This window comes from Dromaius novaehollandiae, chromosome Z, assembly GCF_036370855.1.
Source record: "Dromaius novaehollandiae isolate bDroNov1 chromosome Z, bDroNov1.hap1, whole genome shotgun sequence".
NCBI classification, from domain to species: domain Eukaryota; kingdom Metazoa; phylum Chordata; class Aves; order Casuariiformes; family Dromaiidae; genus Dromaius; species Dromaius novaehollandiae.
Window position 1 is genome coordinate 9,015,180 of NC_088132.1, and position 19,184 is coordinate 9,034,363.

At 47.2% G+C, this 19,184-nt stretch overlaps 1 protein-coding gene across 3 annotated transcripts in view; it reads left to right on the plus strand.

The window, feature by feature from the left end:
• CORO2A (coronin 2A) overlaps positions 1–19,184 on the plus strand; it is a 59,356-nt gene extending 40,172 nt beyond the window's left edge. Inside the window, exons 3-12 of one of the 3 annotated variants that reach the window (XM_064501208.1) lie at positions 3,009–3,125; positions 6,537–6,686; positions 7,671–7,850; positions 8,645–8,761; positions 10,464–10,568; positions 10,939–11,035; positions 12,836–12,948; positions 14,075–14,165; positions 14,463–14,734; positions 16,433–19,184. In XM_064501208.1, coding sequence (XP_064357278.1) covers positions 3,009–3,125; positions 6,537–6,686; positions 7,671–7,850; positions 8,645–8,761; positions 10,464–10,568; positions 10,939–11,035; positions 12,836–12,948; positions 14,075–14,165; positions 14,463–14,734; positions 16,433–16,564 — 1,374 coding nt within the window. In that variant the 3' untranslated portion in view covers positions 16,565–19,184. Of the gene's footprint in view, positions 1–3,008; positions 3,126–6,536; positions 6,687–7,670; positions 7,851–8,644; positions 8,762–10,463; positions 10,569–10,938; positions 11,036–12,835; positions 12,949–14,074; positions 14,213–14,462; positions 14,735–16,432 lie in introns of those variants that run through there. The other 2 variants (XM_064501209.1, XM_064501210.1) reach the window with 2 other exon arrangements.

Here is a 19,184-nt window from a genome sequence, read left to right on the forward strand (position 1 = left end):
ACGCTTTCGTGTTCAAACCGAAGTGCAATTAACTGAGAACCGCTTGGAAAATGGTCTCCTGCTGCAGGAAAAGTCAGTTATGTCTTCAAGAAGAATGCACCATTGAAGGTGGCTGGGTGGAACAGCAACGTGTCTGACCAGGAACAGGCTGCGGGTGCTGCGGCTGCCTGGTGCCCAGAACAGACTGAATAAATTAGTAAATCTTGTAAGTCCTAGGACATGTGGGCAGAGTGAGCATAACTGGGAGATGAGCTACCTTCCCACATTGTGGCCTTCTGGGTGTAGATTGGTGACTGATGCAGGCATGCTTGGGAACATGCAAGGAGGGATCTTGACTCAGAGGACAGTTTTGTGGCCTTCCTTTGGAAGAAGAAGGCCTTCACTTTTCCTTATCTCATGACCAGACTAATTTGGGACTGCACCTCATCTGTCTCTTCCTTTGAAGAGTAGGACAAAGGGATAGCAGACCAAGAGCCAAGTCCTGAGAGGCAGGGAGATATATGTGACTGAGCTCCTGCTCCCTTCTCTCTGAGGACAATGACTGTAAAACAAAACCTGTGATGACTCCTTGGGCTCTACCTAACTGAGCTGACTTGTGAGTATTGGGGGTTACGGAGCCAAACTCTTCTCAGTGGTGCCCAGTGGCAGGACAAGAGACAACGGGAACAGACTGAAACACAGGTAATTCTGTCTGAACATGAGCAAACACTTCTTCACTGCAAAGGTGGTTGAACACTGGAACAGGTTGCCAGGGATGTTGTGGAGTCTCCACCCTTGGAGATGTTCAAAACCCAACTGGACACAGCCCTGGGCAACCTGCTGTAGGTCACCCTGCTTGAGAAGAGGTATTGGATCAGATAATCTCCAGAGATGCCTGCCAATCTCAGCTACTATGTGATTCTGTGACAAGGTGTGTTAATGCCCTTTGGAGAACATCTGAGAACTGGGCATGACTCACCTCATGGTAATCTACCCCATATATATATACTGGGAAATTTTAACAGTGGTCCCAATAGGAGTGGGTTTCATCAAGAAACTCCATTTTTGGCTACCATGTCTTCTACTTTTCAAAAATGCTCTGAACTTAGAAAACAAGCGGTTGAAAAATTAAACTTGTTTTCCAGCTCTGCAGATAACCCTGAAATGTCAGGTACCCCTGCATGAAGGGTAACACATCTGCTTACTAAGACAGTTTTTGCCCTATGGAGTAAAATTTCCCCCAGCATGTGAAGAGCTTGATTTCTACATGCAGATGTGCATCTGAGACCAGCAGTATCTGTCATACATGTTTGTGGGCAGTTTCTTCCTGTGGGCTCTGCTGTGTCCCAAGGCTGCTGGGTTACACTGGGTAAGGTGGAAGTGGCATGGGGGACCACGGCGCTCCTTTTCTGAGGGCTGGTGGAGGGGGCAGGAGAGGATGGGGCAGGCAGACAGGGCTCAGCAGGGTGTGAGGATGCAGCAGAGCAGCCTGAGAGTCTGTGGGGTGGAGCAGGGAGGGGACCCATGGCGATCAAGGGATCCCGCGGAGGTAGATGCCTAGCCCACTGAGTTGCCAGGTTGAAATCAAGCCCTGAAGCAAGAACCTGCCTGCAAAAGGACACAGTGGGTGGGGGAAGCTTGGTTATTAAAGCCCTTTAATCTCTCTTCTGTCTTCCTCAGTCACTTTGTATTGTCCCTGTTATAAAAGTGAGTTTTTTAGATTGTAGTCTGAAAAAACCAGTCTTTTCCATTTCAAAGCCCTCTGGCTGTTCAGTTAAAGCAGGTTAGTCCTGGTCTGAGCAACTAACTTCCCAGTAAAGCCGAAATTGTTATACATTATGTTCTGTTCAACATCCAAAACCTTCCATTTGGCAGGAGTTCAGGGCTGGGAATGAAATCCTCGTCCTGTTCAGGTCAAGACGATTTCCCTCCGTTGTACGCTTGTAAGGCCCATCTCTAGGGAGGTGTGGGGAGTATGCCTGCAGAAGTGCTTGCTTCCCAGAAGAGCGGGTATTTGCATTCTTTTTGGTTTGTGATTTTTCCAGGTGGCATAAAAGTAGAGAGGCCACCATGACCAGCTTGCCTCTGTCCTGGAGTGACTGACCTTTGCTCTTGGACACAAGTCTGGACAGGGAGGGTTTTTCTTGGAGCCCCACGAACTCCTCCTCCTGCTAGGAAGAAACAAGTGCTTTTCCCATGTTAACCAAATCCTCAGCACTCTTTCTAAAACGTAATGCGTCTACTGACTTTACTCTGTAACAGAGACTAATGGGAGCTGGGGTGTTTGCAGTCTGAATTTATCCTGATTCAAGACAGCCCCCATGTGGTGCAAGGTTCTCACTACTCCTTAATGCACTTCTTTATGGGTGATTTTTTTATCCATGGGCACGCTGCCCAAACCTGGCATTGTTTTGGAGAGTCCTGAATGCGGATTGAATCTGGTGGGTAACTGGATTTGAAAACCATCAGCATGAAACAGGTTGTTGAGAGAAAAACTGGATTTGTAGTTTGTGTTTCAAAATGTCATTTTCCTTAAAAATAGAATAGATGCTAGTTGAGGAGGCTAGAAAAGAAAAGCTAAAAACAAATATTTTTTCCCTGCTTGTAAGAAATGTGTTATCAAGGATAAAATAAGAGATTTTTATTTTTTCCCCCCAGAAATCTTTAAAAAATGTGGAAGATTCAAATCTTTCCTAAGTGTTTCCTGTCTAAGTTTGCTTTTGCTGTCTGAATCAATAATAATATCTCCTTCCCTCAGCAGTCTGGGTTGTTGCGTGTGTGCAGATTTCTTAATAACCATGTGTGTTTAGAAAGGCCTGAGCAGCACCAGCTTCCTTTCTTATCAGTGATATCATCAAGACTTGCTTTTCAGGGACAGCAAAAAACTATGTTCAACAGACGGAGAGCACCTGGGCCATTTGAGGCATATAAAGGAGAAAGAGGTTTCCCTCTGGAGCTAGCTCAGGTCTTACTTGAAAATGTCCTGTAATTTCATGCCTCACCTTGGGTTTGATGTTTGTTTTTTCCAGACGGGCAAGCTCGACCCGCATTATCCCAGAATATGTGGGCACAAAGGGAATGTTCTGGACATCAAGTGGAACCCGTTCAATGACTTTGTAATAGCTTCATGTTCAGAAGATGCCACTGTAAGTTTTCCAGTTTACATTCTTTGCTATTACCTATCTAATGTGCTTTTTGGGGAAAGAAATAAAACAGACACCTAAAGGCCCAAGCATGAGACTTGAAAACATGTATATACTTAAAAGAAAGTCAGGTAAGAGTAAATCCCCTGTCTTTCTCTTGAGGTCAGAACCACGTGATCCCTTCCAGATGATGCCATAATAGATACCAAAATCAGTGGGAGGAGGAAGATCTGTTTTTGTTGGGGCTTTAGTCTTTTTGGATGTGTTTGCATGAGAAAGACAGGGTATGAATTTAAAATGGAATAACTATTCAAAGCTAATCCATTTGAAACTGCTCTTTTACTACAGAATCAGAGCATCAACACAACATAATCTGGAATGGCTATTTCAGAGTAACTGCCTGTATAGCAAATTTGAGCTTGTTTCTGCCCTTGGTTACTCTGTGAAGTCTTGCTGGGTTAGTTATGAGGTAGCCAAGGAGCCTGGGTAATACTTTATGCACAAGGCATGAGTGAACGAGTATTTTCCTACTGAAAAGAGAAGACTACAGAGGTGCTGAAGTTAATGCTAACACAAACTGAATAAAAAGATATCAAATACCTTGAGTGAGGTTTAAGTTTTAGACAATAAGTAGTTTAGCTGGAGTTTGTATACTTAAGATGCAGTCTCATATTTTACTTCAGTGTAGGTGCAGTCTAGTTATTAGGAATTGAAAAAAGCAGTTCATGGTTGTAAGGGACAGTTCAGCCCATATCTAGCTACTGAAAGGTTGCTTTCAGTGTGCTATCATGAGTGTGGTGTGGTTTCTGTGATAGTGAGGAAGTCTGACTAACTCCCATGCTCTTTTTCAGAGATCTCTCATATGTTTTCTCCCTTTGGTATAATCATTCTCTGCCACATTGCAACAGGGAGGTTTCCCATGTTAATACTGCCAGCCATAGCTTGGTGTGTGTCCTCTGTCACTTCAGTTGTACCCAAAATCTGTCTTGAATTGGAAATCCATGATTGAATTTTCCTCCCTGTTTAGTGACCTTTCTTTGCTTTTTGGATTTTAATGTCTTTTCTGAAGGCTTCTTTCAATTTCTAGGCTGCCTGTGGGGTTGTATTTTATCTTCCAAGCTGTATTCCAGGTGTTCACACCGTCTCAGAAATGGTTTGTGTCTGGAAAGTACCACCGTGACCTTTCTTTGAGCCCCAGATGGGGAATGAGCACAAGCTTCAAAGTTTCCTGCTAGAATTACAGAATCACAATCAACCATTTGTGTTCAAAGGTAGCTTGGGAGGTCTCTAGCCCAACCTTCTGCTCAACTCTGTTGAGTCAAGTATTGAAAACCTCCAAGGATGGAGATTTCACTGCCTCTCTGGGCAACCTGTTCCAGTCCTTCACTGTTCTCATGGGGATTTTTTTTCCCTATATCCAATTATCTTGATTTAGTTTGTGACTAATATATCTCATCCTCCCACTGTATACTTCAATAAAGAGTCTGGCTCCATTTTCTCAGCAACCTACTTGTAAGTATTGAAGGCTTCTATCTGCTTCCCCCAAAACCATCTCTTCTCCAGACTGAACATGCCCAACTCAGCCTCTCCTCAGAGGCAAATGCTCCAGCCACTGAGCAATCCTACTGGTCTCTGCAGGACTTGCATAAGTTTATCAAAGCCTTTCTTGTACTGGGAGGCACAGAAATGAATGCAATATTCTAGTTCTGGTTTAATGATTGCTGGGAACAATCACTTTGCTCCGTCTACTCGCTATCCTCCTTTGCTACCGACCAGAATGGTGTTAACTTTCACTGATGCCAGGGCATGCCACTAGTTCATATTTAGGCTGTTGTCCACCAGGACCTCAGTGCCTTTGCAGAGGAGCTGCTTTTTGTCAGCTTTATATTCCAGTTTTCTACTGAAACTGTTGGCACAGTACCTGGTCTCAGCAGCAAAAGTTGTTCTAAAATGTGTTGCCTCTGAGACTGTGCTCTTCACTTCAGTACTGCCCTGACATCATTATTGTGGCACCAGGAAATGGGATCTTTGGGGTTCCCTGCACAGTGACTCAATGCAGGGACACCTCTTCCCTCCCCACTACTTAGCAGACTCTCTTTCATAGACTCTTGGTGCCTGGTGGCTGGAAGGGACCTCCAGGTCACCAGTGTGAGCCCTGCTCTAAGCAATGCCAAATGAATCAGGTTGCTCTGGGCCTTGTGCAGTCGAGTTGGGAAAATCTCCAAGCACGGGAGTCCCACAGCCTCACTGGGCCTCTCTTCCAGGGGTTGAGGACCCTGCTGGGGACAAAAAGACTCCTCTGATCTTTGAAGAGTACACATATTGCCACTTTCCTCCATGGCCTTTGGTCCTGTCACTGTGCATCTCTGAGAAGAGTTTGGGCCCATCTTCTCTGTCTACAGGGGAGTTGAAGACAGACAGAAGAGTGCCCTTTTGCCTTCTCATCCCCAGGCTGAACAAAAGCCCTTCTCTCCACCTCTTCCTATCTGTGCTGTGCCACAGACCGCTCTTCATCTCAGTAGCCTCCACTGGAATCTCTTCAGAGGCTCAATGTCTGTCTTATCCAGGCCCTGTCCTGGAGAGGTGGACATTTCCCACCACCCAGGCCCTTCAAAAGGGCCAGCCTTGCTGCAGCTTGCTGTGGTGCTGTCAAAACCATCCTTTGTGCCCCTAGGTGCAGCATGCGGAATGGTGCTTTTGGGCACCAAAGGGGATGGAGTGCCTCTGTGAACACTCAGTGCCCTCCCTGGTTCCTACTGCTGCTTCAAGTGGGCTTGGAGCTGAGGATACAGCAAGTGGCCTAGGGCCAAGAATTTGGACATTATGTGGAGAGGGCTCATGCTCAGACCCCTCCTGTTCCTTCTAGCCGATCTCAGGCATGTATGAGTTAAGCCTGCTGAATATCTTCTCTCTTGTGGTTGGAGGGGTGACTGTGTGTCTTTTCCACAGTCCCTTTTCTCTGTCAGGTTTTCAGCTGCTGCTTGGATCAATCACTGCTGTAATGTGTACTGGGACTCTCTGTTGAAGTTTATTTCAGATTTCCTGTTCCTGTTTAAAGTTGGTGAGGAGACAAGGTAGAAGACTGCAGGTGGAGTGGTTTGGTGTCTGTAAAATCTGTGGCTTAGTTCATCCCCTTTGGAATAGCTTTTTGTGATTTGCTGAACTGCAGACGTGATTTTGTGAACTGCTGGGTTGCAGTTTGCAGGAGTTTGATTGCTGAACTGAAACAAGCTGATGGAACTGCTGGCTAAAGATAGAGGGTAAAGGGGAGTCTTCAGGCCCATGGAAATTCTGGTATTTCTTCAATAAAGGCAGTGGCACGTCTGTCCTCCACCAAAAGAATAACTTGTTATTGGTAAGTCCCAGATCAGTTCCTTTCTCAGGGATCTCACAGACCCATCTTGTGCCATTCAGGTTAAGATCTGGGACATCCCCAAGCACCTGCTAACAAAAAACATCACCAGTCCAAAGAAGGAACTTCTTGGGCACGTACGAAGAGTAGGCCTCATTGAGTGGCATCCCACTGCCAGTAACATCCTCTTCAGCTCTGGCTATGACTACAAGGTGGGTCTCTTCTCTGTGAAGTTCTCCCCTGTGAGCTTGGCTCCATGTGCAGGTGAGTGGGGAGTCACAGGGTCTGTCCAAAGGAAAATGGTTTCATATGTTCCTTCTAAATATTATTCCACATCCCTGTTGTAAGAAGGTCCGCTCAGATGGGTCTTCATACCCCTATACCAGATGGGTATAGTTCCTGTGGCAGATGTTCTCTTGCATCGAGGATGAGGGCAGTGTGGGAGGGTGCTGCTGATGAAGGTTCCTGATCTTCGCTTGAATGCAGAGAGTTCTCAGGCAGGTGGGATCTATTTGTCTCTCAGTAGTTGCCACCTGCTATCTGCACTGACAGCTTGAGCCATGCAGGAGACCCTGTTGCACTTGTTACGTGGGACAAAGCATGCTGAGAAATTTGGGGGTTGATTAAACAAACCTTTCCAGATGGTGATATGGTAAAAGGAAAAATAGGTCCATGACAAGGCACAAGCTGTTCTGTTTGGCACAGTATTTTGAATTTTTTTTTTTTTATTTCAAGCTGTAAGAGAATGCTGAAAAGTTCAGAAGCCTTTTGCAGGGGGAAATTCTGTAACTTCACCGTGTGGTGAAGGGACATGGTGACAAGTTCCAGAAAGGAAATGCTGTTTTTTCCAGTCTTCTGATGAACTTCAGTCTAGTCTGCTCTTCTTTAATGGGCAATATCCAATGCCATGCACTTTCCTGTGGCTTCATTCTTGTGTGTTAGTGTAAATATCTGCACTGATCCTGGCCCTTTTTCTATAGAAAATATGGTCCCAAAGGACATGAGATTATTAGATCCTCTGAGCACATGCCATGTCCCTGATATATTGCTGTAAGGTACCAGGAATGATTCTAAATGCTGGAGAACAACCATGCATGATGGTAAGACCTGTACGTGTAGAGAAGAGGGGAATAGGGTGCACGAAGTCTCTACTTGTTCAGTTAGCAAAGGGCTAATTGTTTCTTCCTTTGCCCCAGATAATGGTCTGGAACCTCGACACCAAGGAGGCTGTCCTCTCAAACCCAGTGAAGATCCTCGACGTTCACAAAGATGTGATCCTCTCCATGTCATTCAACACAGATGGCAGTCTCCTTGCCACAGCCTGCCGGGACAGAAATATTCGTCTGATAGACCCTCGTGCAGGAGCAGTCCTACAAGTAGGTTGGCTTCGGAGGTTTGTGGTCCAACTTATCTCACTTGGGGTGTGTTTCCTCTTCTGGGTAGACTCACTTCCACTAATGAAGACACATCTGTGCCCTGCATTGCCCAAGACACCAGATGTTGGTATTGCCTTCATGAAACACTTGCTGCCGCTGTTGAAAACAGGGTTTCTGCCTCCTGCTATTAAGCCCCTTGCTCTCTGAAGCCCCTCTTGAAGTGTACTGTTTTAATAGCTCTCTCCTGCAGTGCTCTAAGTACCTCTGTGGGATGCCTTGGGATGCCTGGGTAGAGATCAGGTGGACAGGTGGATGCAAGTGTGTTTGTCCCACTGCCAGGGTTGTCGTTGTTGTCCGTACTTTGTATTTGTTGAAATGGTGAAACTGATTACCTTTGTAGGTATTTGCACAGATCTGTGTACGGAGAGTCTCCTACCTAAACCTAACTGGGATTGCCCCCTTGCAAATATGTGAATCACCAGTTAGAGAGAAGGGTTGTTTTTTTTGGAATGGCTCTGAAGAGTTTAAGCCACCTTTTTCAGACCCTCATGAAACCTTGCTTACTAGTTGAACCAGGCTGAGCAGATCTTTTGGACGTGACCAAAGTCAGAGATCTCATGTAACATGAAATGTACCTTTACAAAGATGGCCTGGTGTGCCTTAGCCAGCCCAGATAAGGTTCATGGGCGATGGAAGGTGGTTTCTTGTCATGATATGATTTCCCATGCAATCTTTTACTGCAGGAGGGGAACGTGCTTTCTTGTATTCAGGTGATGTGCCTTGTCTCTCTATAGGAAGCCAGCTACAAGTCTCACAGAGTCAATAAAGTCTTGTTTCTTGGAAACATGGGAAAGCTGCTCTCTACTGGAACATCTCGGTGGAATAACAGGCAGATTGCATTATGGGATCAAGTGAGTTGGACTAGCAATCTTAACTTACCAGCTGCAGTTTTCTCTCTTTTGCTGTCACTTTAACTTTTCTACCTGCCAAATACCCAATAATTGGTCTGTAACAGCAATTCAGAAGGGGCTTGTTGAACTCCTAAGAGGGATAGATTTTACTGTTAGGATGCTCAAAACTTTAAGCACAGAAATCCATCACAGCAAAGGCAATGCTGTGTCAACTACAGGAAGAAATGATTCGAAGGACCTTTGGGTGATCAGTGTAGTTCTCAGTAAAAAGAAACTCTTAGCAGTCTTACTGGCAAATTGTCATTGGCACTGGAAGAGAAATGAGCACTGGAGACAGCTTACTTAGGTGACAGCCTCAAGGGAGGAAAAGATCTGTTTATTTCTGAGGATAGGATTCTTTATACTAGAGTATTGAGGTGGCTCTTATGAGCCCCCTGCAAGACATAATCACTTATCATGGTGGCTGCTAGACTGATGAGACCTTGCTGTCCTTTGCTAACTCTGAAGTTTCATATGCAGTGAAACTCTTTCCCCCGTCACCATCTCACTTCGTCCCTCTGTGTCAAGTGCATTGTGGCATGGTCTTCTGTCTCTTTGTGGCATTGGTACCCTTGTACTAGACAAGCTGGCAGACTTGGTCTCTGATTTGCTCTTGGGCTGTGCTCAGACACAGTATGTTTGAAGAAGTGAGAGGCAGTGGCACTGTGCTGCTCTCCAAAGGCTTTCTGCAAAGCTGAGCGGTGATCTGACACAAGGATCTCACATCAGGGTCTTGCTGCCTTCAGAGCTGCCAACAGCGCTGGCCGCAATGTTAGAGAGCACAGTGGGAAGGCTGATGAAGCCAGGTATGTGCAGCCTCTTTAGAGACAGGCATTGGCCCTGTAGCTGCTCAGCAGGCACCTGTTGGAGGACCACATCTGCCCATGTCATTGTCACGTCTAAACAGAAGCTCTGGTTTTCTGGAGTCTGTAGCTGGGCAGTTCTGCAGAACAAAATATGTGTTAACCCTGCACTCGACACGTATTTATGTGACATTAACCAGGCTTGTCTTTGGATTGCTGTACTCTACCCTGTTGGTCCTCCCTGCATTGCTCCCTTCAGCTTCCCTGTAGCTGTGCACAAGACTTGCCAGCCTTGTGTATGCAGTGGTGGCACCATCCTGTTACCAGGCCTACCCACATACGGCCAGTGGGGGCTTTTCCCCTTGCAGTAGGCAACTTCCCACTGTAGTGCGGAGGCATCTCAGCTAGTGGAGACTGTTCTTGCTCTTAGGGTGGATGGTGCGCTGTTGCGGAGGTCCCCATCTCAGTTAGAGATGATGAGGGAGCCTGACATTCAATGTGCAATGCACACATATCCTGAAGGACACTCACTGAGAGTGCTGGCCCCTATGGCCTTCATGTCAAGGCCACTTTTCTCCTTGTATCTTCCCCTGAAGTGTCACCAGGTGCCTGAGATACTGAGGTAGGAACTGATGTCCTCTGTCAACAGTCGGGGGAACATCAGGGAGCCAGGGAGAGAGCACCTGTCTCCCACCCATAGAGGTATGAAACAGTCTGTGCATAGTCCTCTGCCCAGGGCAACTGTCCATGGCTTGGGGTCATCACATCGGCTCCTCTGATAGGGGTTCATGTTAGGTGTCCCCGATTTGAGGTCACTGACATGCAATTCCACCAGTTTGTTTTTCCTGTGTCCTGCCCAGAATGACCTTTCTGTGCCTTTAATGGAGGAGGATCTAGATGGCTCCTCGGGGATCCTGTTTCCCTTCTACGACTCAGACACACACATGCTTTACGTTGTGGGAAAGGTAAGTGCTTTCCATGCTGGTGAATGCTGGCCTGTCCGATTCTTCTCCCAGCCTGCGTTGCATCACCCACCTCACTCAGGGTGAAGTCAAAGGTGCTCCTGAGGCACGTTCACCCAAGATGATAAGCTGATGGGTTGGGGCCTGAAGGTCCTACAGAATCAGGCTACATATTCCACTGCAGGTATGCCATGCTTACCACAGAGAGGTGCATTACAGAGCCCTAACCTTCCACACGGGAGTTGGGGGGTAAATATTTTGGCAGGAGGTGCTCCTATTCATGACCTTGCAGAGCTTTTGGGGCCAGGCACTCTTCTCAGACCCTCATGCAGAGCAGTGGAGCCTGGCTTATGTTCATTCTTTTTGCCTTCAGGGTGATGGAAATATACGGTACTATGAGATAAGCCCTGAGAAACCATACCTGAACTACCTGATGGAATATCGTTCTCCTTTACCGCAGAAGGGAATTGGTGAGTGGTAGTGTGTATGTTAAGTGTCGCAGCAGGGTGGTGGCTTCTTTGTCTTAGAGGCTGTCTGAATGCAGGAGTATTCAAAATATCTGTATAAAAGACAGTGGGTCAGACTGCCATCTCCATCCAGTTTTATGTGCGCACCACTGTTGTCTTAGCCCAGCTCAGCTATATATCCCAGGTGGTACTACAGGGTCACAGCCTGGCTGGGTCTCTTCTGACCAGCTGAGCATGGACTGGGCAGCTTAACTCTTGCATCCTCTGTTAAGGTGGAGGGGAGAGTTGTCTGAATTTAGAGGTTCAGAGTGCCTGTAGGGAATCTGCTCCCAGATTTACAGCATCGAACTCTGTTGATGTTGTCTCCACTCTGGGATTTCTCAGTGCATTATGGGTGCCCCATATCTTTGTACCTTCACTCTTATCTCTTGCCGAACTTCTCCTGCGCTGGCATTTCCCAGTTAGAAATGGACCTGCTGTGCTTAGGTCAACCTCCTTTGGAGACCATTGCTCATTAACCTACCTGCATCCTACCCCAACCTATTAAAGCTACAGAATTGGCTTTCAGCCTTCAGACCCTTTTGGTAGTTCTTCGTTGAACTTCTCCCAGTTTATCCCGTAAGTGAAATTTCTCTGTAGACTGATATATGTTTAGGATCATTTGCCACCCCTCCATAGTACCTGTAGATGCTCCCATTCTTCCAGAACATTGGTATACATGTTTAGCAGCCACTGTCCTGGATTTTTTGCTTGCGGGGCCCCTCCAGAAAACTGTTGTTCTAAAGGAATAAATCATTTACAGCTGAACCGGAAGATCTCTCCTTTATTCATTTTTTTCAGTCTCCCCAATATACAGCATCCTGATTTTGTGTTCTTACAGTTTTTTTTAAAATCACTCCATTAAATGGAATTGTACAAATGCTTTTAAAAGGCATGAGTCTATCAAATCTGCTCACACAATTTGCTGAGCTGATCAAAAATACTGCTAAATTTACTGCAGAATAGCTTTTCTCAGTACTGCAAAAAAAAGTACAAGGTAGAGGAATGGACTTTAGAGTCACATTTGGCTGAATGCATAAGATAAGAAGCAAGTCTTTCATGTAGAATCTACTGTTTAATGAAATTGCTTGGTATTATTATTAAGCAAAGCTTCTGCAGGACTCAGTGAAGTGAGCTTTATAAGGAGAGGCAGTATTTTTTGTTAAGGCAGTTGACATGGTTCTAGGATTTTGAGTGCACAAGCTCGTGGGAGAGAAATCCACTGAGGATACTGAGTACTTAGACACCATGTCTGGCTTGGCCTGTCCCTGAGTCACAAATGGTTGTTGTCTGAAAGATTATATTTCTGCACTGTGATACTCCATCCTGCTTTCAGCCACTGTTGGGGATAGTATGTTGAGCTGGAAGGACCTTTGCCATGACCTGTACAGCTATTCTGGTGTTGTTTAGGTGTCTGGAAATCCCTTCCCAGTGATCATAATAATTAAATCCTGTGGCATCACCTACACATTTTGCTCAGTACTGGTCACTCTATCTGCAGCTCATGAAAATAAATAAGGACTATGAGGCTTAACATGGGAAATACAGACACTATGCATAACTGTGTGGTCAGACATAAATAAATGATTGAATCACACCTGTTGATTTGTTCTGCTGAGCCAGTTTTGGGTGCAGATTTTAGACTATACTGCTAAGGAGCTGATGCTGTGACTCCTGTGTTTGGTGGCACTTTTTTTTCCTGGTGGATGACATTAACTTTCCTAGGAAGATTTGTGCACCGTTTTTCTTGTGCTCTCCCATCAGGAATAATGCCAAAGAGAGGCCTCGAAGTGTCAGCCTGTGAGATTTTCCGTTTCTACAAATTGATCCCAACTAAAAATCTCGTTCAGCCCATCTCCATGATTGTGCCTCGACGGGTGAGTTACCCTCAGGTCACACCTGTTTCTGGGACAGATATTGCTGAAAAAGAGGGCAGTACCTCCTCTCTGTGGCTCCTGGGGGTCAGGAGAGCAGGTGGAAAAAGGGATTTTCTCTCTCCTGGGAGGAGGGACAGAGCAGGGCAGCTTGTGGGGCAACCTTGCCAATAAATCCTGGTTGTGTAACTGAGGAGTTATGTCTCTACGAAAGCCAGCTTTCTTGGGTAAGACATGCTCATCAGACTGCTCTGCCTTCATGAGACAAGTGCTCTGACTGCTGGGTCAGCTGGCTGACTGTAAACTTTATCAGTCGGTGGCACCTGTTTGTCATAATGACAAAAGGGAGATGGGGGTTTGGGGTGATGTTAAGGGGATACATGAGCTGCTACTTGAGGGAGGAAGACGAAATCCCCTGGGGAGGAAGGAACGGTGTGTGCCCGGCTCTGTACCCAGTGGGCACAGGAGACGTCCGCCTGAGAGGCAGATGTTCTGCAGTGTGTAGGACACGACCCATTGCACTGTGAGTGCCGTAAAAGGAAGTCTCAGCAGGCTCTAAGCTGGCGCGGCTGGAAGCCAGGCTTGGATGGCCTGGTGTCTTGCTGACCAAGACAGGTCTGCAGGTTGTGTCTGTGAGCTCGGCGTAGCCAACCACAGTCACAACTGCTTCAGACTCCTGCAGTCCCTGTGTCCCAGGTGATGAATATGTAGCCAGCCAAGGTAGCTGGCCCATGGGTTTGTGAACAGATGTACATCAGAAATGCCAGCAGCGTGCCCTGCGCTTCCAAAAATGTTGGAAGGTGTGAGTACCCTAAGCAGAGCCAAGGCTTGTTGAAACCACCAGTCATGCAGGTTCCTCCAACATTATCTCCTCAGCCAGTTTTCCTCAAACCACCTTATGATTTGTGCTTCCAAGCAATGATTTGGGTGAGGAGGAGGGAGGGTGAGGGCGGGTGAGAAGATTTTGTGTCCATGCTGATGAGTGATCCTGACACCCTTCCTGTGCTGAGGTAGAACGAGTGACCTTCTCTGCCACGCACAGGCACGCGTGGTCCCTCTAAGCACAGTGCCAAACCTCGCTGTACCCAGGGGCTGAAGTAGTGACTCTGGACATCCTGTTTGCTTGCAGTCGGAGTCATACCAGGAAGACATCTACCCCCTGACTACTGGAGCCCAGCCAGCACTGACAGCACAAGAGTGGCTAAACGGAGTTAACAAAGGTCAGCACATGGAGAGCAGCCCAGCCCTTCAGCTCCCCGGGGCTTGGGTAAGCTGCCACTGGCTCTCTGGCCTGTTAACTGCCAGAGACGTGGGAAATGAGGAAAATGAGAGACACAAAAATTATAGCTATAAACCAAAATAAGTTGGTGGCTGAAATACTCCCCACTGTGAACTCTGGAAATCTCTCCCGTCAAGTGCTTTCATATTTATCCCTGCAGATTGTTTGAATGCATTGCTTACTGCTGATTTCTGAGTGTGGTCTGTGAGTGCTAACCAGACACCTGCCTCCTTTGTAGGGCCTCTGCTGGTATCCTTGAGACCAGGCTCTGGAGCTGTGAATTCCTTACCGCAGTTTCTCGAGCCTGAGCCACTCCTGAAAACTACAGCCCCAAGCCAAAACCAAGACTGGGGAAGAAGGATGCCACTGGAGGGGATGCAGAAGCGAAGTGAGGTCCAAGGCAGCAGGAAGCAGCTAAAAGTGGAAGAGACATTGCTGAAAAAAGAGCAAATGCGCCTGTCCAATGGCTTTGACATATTTGAGTGTCCACCACCAAAAACTGAAAATGAGGTGTGAAAGTGTCTGGGGCTGTGGGGGGATATTCAGAAGCAGCTGGCAAAAAGATGCCATTCATGAAATGTCGGGATCTGGAAGGGTTTGTGTTGCAGAGCCTGGGCAATTGCAGAGCTCAGAGCCCCCCCCAGCTCTGAGGCCTGCACTTCCAATACGCATCTTCAGGTTCCCAAGATGAATGAGCCCTGTCCCTCAAAGGTGGAGCAGTGTCATTGCCTTCACCATCAGCAGAGGGTATGGAAATGGAAGGACTTGCTGTGTCAGGGTCAAGCTGTGCCTTCTTACATGTCCCCTGTGACAGAGTGAGCTCTTCATTCCTTGCAATTGCAGAAATTCTTTATGCCCTTGCTGCCACATGAAAAGCAGAAATGTGCTGCTGTGGGAACCAGCAGCGCCCTACCTGAGGGGCTCTGGAAAGGGAGAGAGGAATTAATATTTCTGGAGGAATTAGACCTGCCTGATTGCTGGCAAGGAGATTCTTGTGACCTCCAGTTTCTGGAGGAGGTGAGAGTTCATGCAATGCAGCCTTCTGCATGAACAGCACTCAAAAAGCCAGGTGAGGTGGGAGGGACCCCTCTGGAAGGTGCTCTGTGTGCTCCACTCCATTAGCACGTGGTGCTTCAGCATCTCCCTTTTCCTTCTCTCCGGTCCTCCAACACCTAAGCAAGTTGGAGTCCATGGAGGAGACAGCTCTGAGAGCAATACTGCCTGCTGGGTTGGCTCTCTGAGGTGGCTGGTCTGAATTGCCCATCTGTATTGTGGGCCCCTGGAGTGGGACAGGGGCTGGCTCTGCTCCTGCCTTACCAGCCCACCACTGAGGGACCCTTTGGCAGTGCAGTGCCATTGAGGCCTGGCTGCTGGTCAGAGCCTGCTGCTGGGAATGGCTCCAGCAAGGGTCCAGGCAGGTCTATCTTCCAGCAAAGGTCTGTGGTCTGTCTTCAGCCATGGCCAGCCCTGCCCTGTGCAACACATGAAGTGCACAGTGGTAGATCTCTGTGGTAGTTTGCAAACCCCCGGTCATTTGGAGCTCAGGGACATTTTTGAGTGACTGGTCACTTGTTTGCATTTAGAAGCCCTAGAAGGATTAATTTCCCATAGCCTTGCTCTGACCCTGTTTTCGTCTATGCAAAATTTTGGCATACACAACTTCATGAGTGAGAATATCTCATGATGTGAAAGTGAGGAAGGGTCTTTTTCTGGGTGTTTCTAAGTCTGCCCCTGGAGGTTACAGAAGCGGGAATGGGACCGTTGTGGAGCTGGGTGCTCTACTGCCCACACAGTGAAAGGCTATGCTAGTCCCAGCCGGAGAGGACAAAGGAAGATCAGAAGGAAAAATGAGGCCAGAGAAACAAAGGGATTTGCCCAAAGTAACAGTGGGGGATGTGGCAGATCCAGAAACTTAGGCTTTAGATTTTCTGTGTCAAGGCTCTGAGTCAACAGTGGCATGAAGACCGTTTTCTGTGTTCTTTTCTGCTGAGTTAAGGGCTGTGCCTTTAACAAATGGTGTTGGGAAGGACCCACATGCATCGCCCAGGCTAGTGGTCAGCAGGAGCACTGCTGATGGCCAATCTGTTCGAGGAAGATCTCCCTTTAGAGGCTATTCCTCCCAGAAGTGATGTGACAGGACTGATTGCATTTAAGAGCACAAGTCTGTGTTTTCTGTGTCAGAGAAATAAAGTGTGACTTTTCTTACAGCTCTTGCAGATGTTTTACCGACAACAGGAAGAAATCCGGAGACTACGTGAGCTGGTAAACCAGAGAGACATCCAGATTAAACAGCTGGAGCTGGAGCTCAGAAACGTCTGCAAGGATGCAGGCAGGTACTGAGGGCAGTGGCCTGCAGCCCTTGCACTGCTGGCAACTGCGCAGACTTCAGTTCCTGCAGAGAACTCTTTGGTTTTTTTTGCTGGAGGAAAGACTGATGTTTCAGGCAACGGTGCTTCCCTGTCTCGCGGTGGTGACATTTCCCTAATCATCACCAGGCAGTTACCGATGGACTTGCTGCACTTCTTCAGCCTGCCTCTTGCTTGCCCATTCACTCATGTCAGAAGCTCATGTGTTAATAGCAGTGGAGACCTTGGGAAATGTTGCTTTTCTGATCCTGAGGAAGTGACTAGTTAAGCTCTAATGACCTGTTTTGCTGCCCGTCTGTAAGGATGGAGGAGTGGACACAGCTTCTTTTCCCACCCCCCCAGACACAGCAACGCAGCTCCCGTGGCCACTGTCCTCCTGCCCTGGAAGACAACCCTGCAGCTGAGCTTCAGAGGCAGCTCTGGCTCCAAAGCAATCCTTATGCGCCCTTCTTGCCTCACCACCCAACCTCGCACATGGCTGGGTGAAGCCCCAACTGCCTCAGCCTAGTGCTGGGGGTCATTCTCCCCAGCACTTTTGGTGATAGAAGGAGAGTTGGTCTTTTTGGAGGCCCTGCTTTACAGGGCTGGTTCCCGCTGGAGAAGCTGCAGGCGCAGCAGAGGCCTCTGGGTCCTCCGAGTCAGTGGCCTTGTTGCCCGACAGTGCTCTTCTTCTGCCAAAGCCCAGCTGCGGTGACCTGGGGCGACGGCCCTGCGGTGCTCATCAGGCACAGGAGGATGACAGCCAAAGCTGGGAAGGATTAAAAGCAGCGGGGAGGCTGTCGGACCCCCTGCCTGCTGCAGCCCTCTCAGCAATGGTGCTACCCACAGCGAGACCAAGGGACGGCCCCGAACAGCCCTCCCTGGGTGTTGGGTTATTGCACGTCCTTGTGCCCACAGCTGCCTCTCCCTCCGTGCCCACACAGTGACATCTCTTCCCACCGCCCTGTGCCCGGTGGCCACGCTCGTCAGTGCTCGGCTTTCCAGCACGCCGCCTTGCCCGGGGTAGGGACACGGCACGAGGGGAGAGCGCTGGCACCTGCCCGGGCACAGTGGCAGCTCCCGTGCAGCAGGGCTTTTCCCATCCCTAAATGCCGAGGTCACAGAGATGTCCTAACCTCAAGCAGAACAAGCAACCGCTGCTCAACCTGTATCTATACATATCTGTTGCGATGCATGTAGGTATGAATACTATGCCTGGCTGGTTCTCTGAAGCCTGATGTTTTCTAAGAGGCTTAAAATAATCTGTGTAGACAGAAGCCCCTGCAAAGAGGGCTTCTTAGCAAGGAGACTAAGAGCTGTGCACTGCCAGTGCTCATGCGAGATGCCTTTCTGGTTACTGCTGAAAGCAGTAGCCAGCAGTGAGCTCATGGGCACTCCTATGCTCCTATATGAGAATCATAGAAAGACTTGAGCATCCCTTTTGCTCTACTGCAGAGACTTCACCCAGCTTTCAAAAATATCTATATCATGCATTTCTATGTAGCAACAATGTATTTGGGTGCTAAAAAGTCACATTTTTGTTTCCTTCTAAACAAGTTCTCTGTGACATTACAGAGAGGGGATAGTCATTCAGGAAAAGCCATTTAGCACCAGTCACTTATTTAACACTACACTTTTTTTGTAAAAAATAAGGGGATAGTAATATATTAATAACAAAGTTGTTGAAACAAACTTCAGCTCATTTCAAAATGGACTTTCCTGCACCCTGGGAACACTCTGCTGTACAGAGTTACCTGCAAAAGCAGCTCTCCCCAGATACAAAGCTTTAAAGCAGTGCATGAATCTTACAAGGCCAGTAGTGGTCAGGCTTTCTCACCAATAGGAATAGATAAGTAAGAAAGAAATTGAGAAGCCGGTGATTTTTTAGCCATGTCAAACAGGCCGACAGCTTGAAACTTCAAAGCCATTATCACAGAGTGAAGCCACAGTGATGTGACACAAACACTCCTTGCTTTTCAAGGGATCCTTATCAGATCATTTGACACAATCTCAGCAGTCCCTGTGATATGGCGGTTTCCCTGTCACCATACGTGTTTTATGCACTGCCTTGTTTTTGCTTATTTTTCATACAGAATAAATTATTTAAATTATTTCCAAGATAAAGCAGTTTGTTTCCAAGGGATTTTTATGTTCTTTTGAGAATTGTTTCTTTGTTCATGCTGTGGATAGCATAGAAATTGCTCAGCCACCATGGCTCTCAGCTTAGGGTTTTGCTGATTTATGGAAAAGAAATTGCTTTCATTTAGGCTTTGCTAGCAACCTTTATAAGGGCAAAGACTACTTAATCAGAACTTCAGTAGAACCTTTTTTTTAGATCGTATGCCTGTGTAAGTGTAGAGTTTGATATGTGTTTCAACTTGGAGCTGAAATGCAGCCATAGATCTTTTACAGAAAGGAAAAAAGTGGAGAAAATGGATTGTGTGTTAATGAACTGTGCCTGAATAGACTTAATTGTTCACTTCAAAAATTTCTTAAAGTCCTTGTATCTTTGTAAAAAAAAAAAAATTTAAAAATGGGGATAAAACACATTTGTGCAATGAATACCAAATGTAACTGAATAATAAATATCTGTTTAGAGTTTTACTTTTTTGATA